The sequence below is a fragment of the Triplophysa dalaica genome, chromosome 11 (genome assembly GCF_015846415.1).
Source record: "Triplophysa dalaica isolate WHDGS20190420 chromosome 11, ASM1584641v1, whole genome shotgun sequence".
NCBI lineage: Eukaryota > Metazoa > Chordata > Actinopteri > Cypriniformes > Nemacheilidae > Triplophysa > Triplophysa dalaica.
The window spans coordinates 11,142,584-11,150,118 of NC_079552.1; the positions used below are offsets into that span (position 1 = coordinate 11,142,584).

The following is a 7,535-nucleotide window of genomic DNA, read 5'->3' on the forward strand; positions in this document are numbered from 1 at the left end:
CAAAAACAACATTTGTGTTTACGTTGTCAACTGTGTAAGTGTTTTAGGAATTTGAATGCTTTTACATATTAGCTTAAAAATAACACCCTAAACACTGCTTCTCCAAGTCAATGTGATGGGTTTTGATGTTTGTTTGTTTTTATTGCTTTGTTTGTTTTATATGTGGATTGAATATTTGGAATGAAAATTCTCATGTCACCGCAGTCAATAGCTTTTTGTTTGAAACACAAAAAAGAAAACATGACAGACATGTAACTGATTTATGTTTGTTTCCTTCAGTTTAGTGGTAGTATTTAAGTTTATATTATGCTTCAGTTGTGTCCTTCTTTAGCGAAATTTTCTGTGGTTTGTAGTACAAAGGTTTAGAAAAAGTTATTCAATCATTTTTATTCATTAAAACTACATCCACCAAATAAAAATCTGTTCTTTTGACAACATAATCCATAATCACCATTATTTGTATTTATGAACCAAGCAGATGGAATTGTCTCGTGGGAGCTGTGAAACAAGCATCAAAGGGCCGGATGGGGTCCCACAGGCTTCGGCTGCATTTAAATCACAACCTGTCTAATTGCAGGTATGCAAAGGCACAGTGGTTAAAAAATATAAATGTTTTTAACAAAGATGCCTTGGAGCCTTTGTTAACAACCTGACAATAATGACTAGAACCAATTCCTCATGTGAGGAACTCAGGTGCTGAGAAGTTGTGAGTCTGAAACTGTCTGCCAGGTGACTCTGACTCACTCTGTCTCCACTCAAGCCATGAGTAAACATCATTTTGTTCTTGATCTAATAATGTTGTTCTTGATCTCACCAAAGCCCCAAAATGAGGCCAAACACTTGTCAATTAAGATCACAGAGGGAGCGTCTGCTCACAGTCTCATACCACACAGCGAGAGATTTTGACTCAGTTCTGGAGGAGATGAGGACTTTGGTGCGGGTGCTGTTAGTCACCAAGCGCCGGCTATCAAAAAAGACAAAAGGGCCTTTCTGAACAAACATGATGCTGTGCTGCTTATCACGCAGCAATTCTTCAAATATGAATCAGCTCAATTTCAAGTCTTGGAGCCCTTTAGTTGCGATGATATATTTTTATGTGTGCTAGCTGTGATTTATTGGTTGCAGTTGTTGGTTGTAGTTGTTGTACTGTTTATCGCAACAACAACATTCACATTGAGCTGTGGTCTTCGGCTTGATTTATTTTGTTATTCTTTAAGCAAATTAGCAAATCAGCTGCATGCAATTTAACTTACAAACAGAAGAAGCCCATCTTCCTCTTTAATAGCATGCACTCGACTTCAGAAAAACTTACAGTACTTAGTTATGATATTTTATACGTAAGCTATTTAACATTACACAAATATTAACATTTCTTTTGCTATGTCTGTGTGTTTACAAGCAGGCAGATGACCTTTGTGTGATCTAATTCGTTTCTTGTTTGCTCTTGTTTAGAGTTTCTGCGTCTAGAGGAGACGCGCCACGTAACCCGGTTACTAAAGGGTTGTGTTTATATTTGATGCCTGGGAAAAGACCACCACTTGGGTGGTTGGAGCCCTGGCAGTATCCTGAAGTCTAAGACTAACCTTTAATCTTTAATCCGTAACCTAAACCTGACCCTACAGCATTTTGCTCTCAAATATATTTGTTGGACGCCTCTTGGTCTATCCATCCAAATTCAATTACACCCGAATAAACCTGGGTATTTGTTTGGTGTACAAACGCAAGCGCAATTTATCCTAAATTTTGTGTCAGAATAACAACTGTTGTAGTTGTCAACTATAGTACCTGGTTTGAATATTTGGAATGGATGAGAGTACAGGGATTTTCAGAATTTATGATTTCCCTGTGTTTTTCTAAAGGTTTAAATATTACAAAACTAGTAGTCTTGCGACAACGGTGGAAAGTTATTTGTTTTCAATTTTTTATTTTACAGATGAGTGTTTCTGATAAATCAGCTTGCCTTCATCACAATAAAAGATTACATTATATAAGTGGTAGTCATAAACTAAAGTCAAAATTGAGAAATCCATTGAGCAGTTTGCCTAAGTTTTTTGCATTTAAATCACAATAAAAGAATGATAATAATTCATACATTTATTACATTATTCAATAATTTATAATATTTTTCTGTCAAAAAGAAAAGATCAAGAAAAGAGCAAGATTTTATCAGTGCATAGTTCAGGTCCAAAGTCAGTTGTAGTTGAACTTTGGTCTTTTTATTTAAGATAAGATTGTTTGGCCACCACCTCTTATTGCAAAACAAGTTCATTATCATTGTGATACAGTATAAGGAACCACTATGATCAGGTAAGTTTTTAGGATTTAAAACGGCCACTTTTATCTCTTTTTTACATATATAATTATTTTGAAGGTTATTGTTATAATTATTAGCTCAATCATATTGTTATAAATGTAACACTCATTTTTCTTATTAAAGGTTTGCTGTACTAATGTGTCTACTAGTGGTGTTCTTCAGCACCTCAGCCAAGCCACACAGGCCTAAAGTATGTAGTTTCTAGGCACTATTTAGAGCATAATATTTAGTCATGTATTACAAAAAATATAAATAAAACAATGAATATAGCTGTTAGAAAATCTGTCTTGACCTTTCTCGTCAGTAGAGAGTATAACATGCAGTATTTGTTTAAAAACGGTTTGTTGCCATTACAGGAAATAGTGTTGGGCAAAGCAGCTCAAGAAACTTTTAAGTGAGTATGCTTAACTGTCTTCCCTTCTACACACTGTGCAAGATCTAAATAGGATGTGTAGTGAAATCAAAAGAACCACGGGAAATGCAATGTCTTTGAGCGCATTTTATTACTGAAATGATATAATCTGCGTAGATCTGACGATTTAAATGGAAAGATGATGCTGGGAATGAAGGAGGTGGAGCCACCACAAGACATGGATATTGCAGATTTTGACATTGACCCCAACATGTTGATATGGAAAGCTGTAAAAGATAAAATACACCAAAAAAACAACAGACCTGAGGAAGATAAAGATGCTCTCTACCACCCCTTTGACTTAAAGCTTCCAGCTGACTCCAGACATCCAGAACCTTTCATTCAGCCACAACGAAACGAACAGGTACAAATGTATGACAAACCAGAAGAGGACAGGGATGATCTGTACCATGGCATATTTAATGTAAATGGTGATGCTCTTAAAGAGGATGCTCAAGTAAGTGGAGATAAAGGCAGGCTGTATTTAAGCCCTGAGGAAGACAAAGATGGCCTGTACCATGCAGATGTCACAGGACAACAGCCTGACCAGCAGGTTCCACTGATGGATATGTTACCCATAAAGCCCAAAGTAGTGCACACAGAGCCAGAAATAGATATGGATGGCCTTTATCATCAGTAAACATTGACAACGCATTATAAAGCTGCAACAGTTGTTCTATTATGAATTAGTTCATGATGTCATCGGAAATGCTATCTAGTGTTAAAAGATTAAGTGATGTGTAAAATATCAAATTAAATAAAAGAAACAAAGGTTTAATGCTCATTATATGACTCTAACTCAATACTAAGTGCATCAATTTGTGTAATACAAAATGTATAAGCCATATCGGTTTTCCTTAGATCATTTAAAAATAGTAAACTACATTATTAATGAAAAATGGACAAATTTGTTCAATTTTGAAAAATGTCTTTATTCGTTTTTATTTATGCAACGCATTGAAGAAATTCCACAATGTTTTTAGGAGATTTTGTAGATTTTTTCCACAAAACTCAATTCAGCTGGTGTATACTGCCAAAATAAATGCAACAAAATGAAATGGTGCCAGACGGGTATTGAGCTACACCTGTTGCACAGAGGAAGAAAAAACAGCTCCAGTATGTCTAAACCCTTGGAAAGCATCTTGTATGTACTGTCTGATTCTTGCACTATAAAATAAAACATATGTTTTTACATAATAATATATACATTGACTCATACTTCCAGTATTGTTGTTATAATTTTTGTACTTCAACATTTAAATCCTTAAAAATATTTATCATTTTGTTTACAAATGTTTATATAATAACATAAATAATAACATTTTTGTAAAGTAATTGGTTTTATTTTTTCTGTGTATTAACAATGCATTATTTTGGTCTAATAACTTTTGGAACAAACAGCTCAGCACTGTTCATCAGGTGAAATTACACCTTTCTTGATAATGAGGTTTCCATACAGTGCAGTCTCCCTGTCAGAAGAATTTGTGTTATTTATAAAATACATATTTTAAAATAAAAGCATATTCATCAAAAAACAAAAATACTGCTCACCCGGTTGCCACTACAGCAAATGCATTTTTGGCACGCTCATAAAAAGCAAACCGCTCAACACATTTGAAACTACCCTAAAAAAAGAAAAGCATGCTAAATTTTAACTAGAGCACAACTGGTTGTCTAAATAATAATTACAGTCGACCTACATGTGTATCATTATGCAATGTATTATTCAAACTAATGCGTTTTATGGCAGTAATATTAGCTGAATAGGCAATGAATCTCTATAAGCAAAGTAAGCTATGCCAACAAATTTGAAAACTTTACATGTTGAACAAAAAAACAGCACTACTTCTTTTGTTTGAACTAGCTAGGTCAAATTTCATTTTCTTCATATGCATCATGACATCTAATGTATATAGGTTCTTACATTTGATCCTGCTTGTTTCAGGATGGCAGAGTACTGGTCCCATATAGGCACTTTTAGAATCTTTAATTTGTCACTTTGCACAAGATCCATGACAGCTGCCTAACAAAATAAGACAATATTCAATGAAAAACACCTTTATTTCTATGCAGTTTAAGGAGTATCTGTACAAAGTTTATATGTGTGATTTTAGTTGAGGTACTGAAGAAAAAAAAGGTTAATGCAACACCCACCGGATCATCATAGGTGTCAAGAGGAAAAAGCTTCATTATTGCCTTTAAAAGTTCTGGAATACCTAAACCTTAAGGAGAAAAAAGTGTATTTAATTATCTTGGTTTATTGATGCAAAAGTATCACTGACAAAAGCTGACACGTACATTTTCACCTATTGCATCCATGAAATAATGTTGGGTATTTGGTATAACAGATATTTTTGATATTTAAAAACTTCCAGTGACCATAGTTCTTAAAATTGAATACATTTGAATTGTAAAAAAATCTAAATAAATTAGTAAGATATCTTATTTGAACACTGTATATAATTAATACAAAATAAACTTTTATTGTAGAAACTACTGCAAGATTTAGGCTATAGGTTTATGGAAGAATAAAGATAGAATTGTAATTTAAAAACTACTGTTACCCTTTTTGGGCTTTGATTAAATATACTGTACGAGCTTGTAAGACACATACCATCTGCTCTTATCTCCGCTGGACCACATTTACAAATAGATGCGGTTGGAAAATTTGCGTCTGCAAGAACTGGAAAATAAAAATACACATCACATCATAATGCTGGATAGATGATTCGTCATTGCTGATTATGAGACAAACTAGAACCTCAAATGACGGACGGATACGCGGAGCAGTTTTATTTCTGCGCTTTTCAAGATCAGCGGGACTAGAAAGAAAGCATTGTGATCATAATAAATTCATATATAGGCTATGACACAGCCACCCCATGAATTAAATGACATTTCGAATATCGAAACAAAAGCGAAAGTTGCGTAATAAAGAAGAAAAGCTGCTACGGCACTTCCCACTTCCACTTTTGCAGGATTTATCAGGAACACAAGATTTCTCTAGTAGGCATAACTTCACATTTCCAAACATTTCTAGCATATAAAACAGTAACACGACCTATACATTAGGACAGATCGCGTAATGTTAATGCAGAAATTGCATTAGTGACAAAACAGCTTTAAGATTCCGGATTTAGTTTGGAGTTCTCGCTTGAAGGGTTCGATCCCAAATGATCTTATTAACGACTTACCCAATTCATCTCCATGACCCATTCGCGCCAAAACATACAGTAATTCAGGTGTAAGTATTGATGGGATTCCTTTCAGTATAACCATTTTAAATCGACGACGGTGCAAACGCGAGCGGGTAGGCTGCGAGTCATGTGACAATATAAAGTTCTCCAATTGGCCAGACGCGTCGAGAGCTACGTTTCTAACGCAAGGTTGAGTTTCACGGACGTAATTTGCGTTGCGCTCTGCAAGCGTTTAATCATCCACTGATCGTTCTTATTTTACGGTAACAGTTATACATAATAGTGATGCATATCTAATTTTACTGCATGCTATTAGTAGGAGAGAATAACTTTTTTTACTTTTTCACACGGTGTGCAAAATGTTTAGGTCGTACATTACAATAATATAAGATGCTTCAAACTGATCTCTGTTTATTCGATTCTATAAACTCCTACTTTTATGATAAGCACATTTAAATAGTATATAGGTTGTATTAACAGACAACCAGTTGTCTATTTAATAACCCATTTTTATGTGTTTGATACATCAAACTTCAATGCGTAATGCATGTGAACCAGTTACATGATGGTGCGCTCGGTGTAAAACTGCAAATGTTAGTGAAACGTGTGATTTTTCACGGCTATAGAGGTCTACTGAAGTGTGAAGATGGTTACAACACTCTCAACTGATGTGTATGCACATTTGGCGATAAAAACACACTATGCTGTCATGCATTTGGATTGCAATTGTTTTATAATAAATTATCATGATAACATGCAACGAGGAAAACATTTAATATTTATTATTTAAGAATAGAAATGATGACTTGAACTGGATGCGCGCAGCTGTTGATGAAGTGAAACTTCTGGTGATGTGGTTATAATTCAGGGAAATTTGCTGCAAAAGAGGTGTGTGTGGAGGCTTTGCAGCTGCGAAATGTAGAGTGAAAGTGCATAGATGGAAGACTGATGGAAGAAAAGAGATTCGGAGGAGCCAAGACTGTCTGATCAGTTCAAAGCTCTTTTCTTTTACCGAGGAACCATGCTGCTCCCTCTTTGGTTCTGCTTTTTTAAATGAGTTTATCACGCTATGAGGAGCTGCCTCTGCCAAAATGTAACGTTTTGCCTCTTTTGTCCGCGCTGAGCGCCTCAATTCGGTCTACATTTATTATTTTGACCTTTCGTTAGCAGGGGATGGACTTCAAAGAGGAAGCTCCTTTTTGCTGTCTTTTAAGGAGACCTTTGTGCTATTGCCGTGTGTGGAGAGAATTTTTTTCTCCTCTGTTAAAAGTTTTGTTCCAAGGGATGAGAAGAAAGTTGGACTCTGAGGGAATATTGAATGAAAATTAAAATCAATTAGGCTATGGACTTTTGAGTGTTTGGAAAAGACGCTGTGCGAAAAAAACAAAGATATTTAAAATGAGAAAACGCTCGCCGTTGATATGCATTGAGGATGAAAAGGCTCGCCTTATAATTACATTTGCTGTGGTCCTTATGCACGCTGTTATATCAAATAAAGATGGTCAATGAATAAAAGTGGGCTGTAAGTTCTCTGGTGATCTTTAACCATAACAATTAGAGACTTTACAGTTTTCAATTAACACAATCATAAAGTCTATGAGGTTAGGTTAAA

General features: G+C 35.1%; 2 protein-coding genes across 2 annotated transcripts; one reads left to right on the forward strand and one right to left on the reverse strand.

The window, feature by feature from the left end:
* The first annotated feature begins 2,272 nt into the window (after positions 1-2,272).
* si:ch211-217g15.3 (uncharacterized protein LOC368914 homolog) lies at positions 2,273-3,500 on the forward strand. Its single transcript, XM_056760906.1, has 4 exons — positions 2,273-2,307; positions 2,438-2,504; positions 2,671-2,708; positions 2,844-3,500. Exons 1-4 carry the CDS (start codon positions 2,300-2,302, stop codon positions 3,364-3,366), a joined length of 636 nt encoding a protein of 211 aa, XP_056616884.1. The 5' UTR covers positions 2,273-2,299; the 3' UTR covers positions 3,367-3,500.
* A 164-nt stretch (positions 3,501-3,664) lies between these two features.
* On the reverse strand, positions 3,665-6,042 carry fuom (fucose mutarotase). The gene is made up of 6 exons (XM_056760907.1): positions 5,921-6,042; positions 5,341-5,409; positions 4,881-4,948; positions 4,651-4,749; positions 4,278-4,351; positions 3,665-4,195 (listed from the first exon to the last, which is right to left on the reverse strand). Exons 1-6 carry the CDS (start codon positions 6,003-6,005, stop codon positions 4,129-4,131), a joined length of 462 nt encoding a protein of 153 aa, XP_056616885.1. The 5' UTR covers positions 6,006-6,042; the 3' UTR covers positions 3,665-4,128.
* Between the last annotated feature and the right edge of the window lie 1,493 nt (positions 6,043-7,535).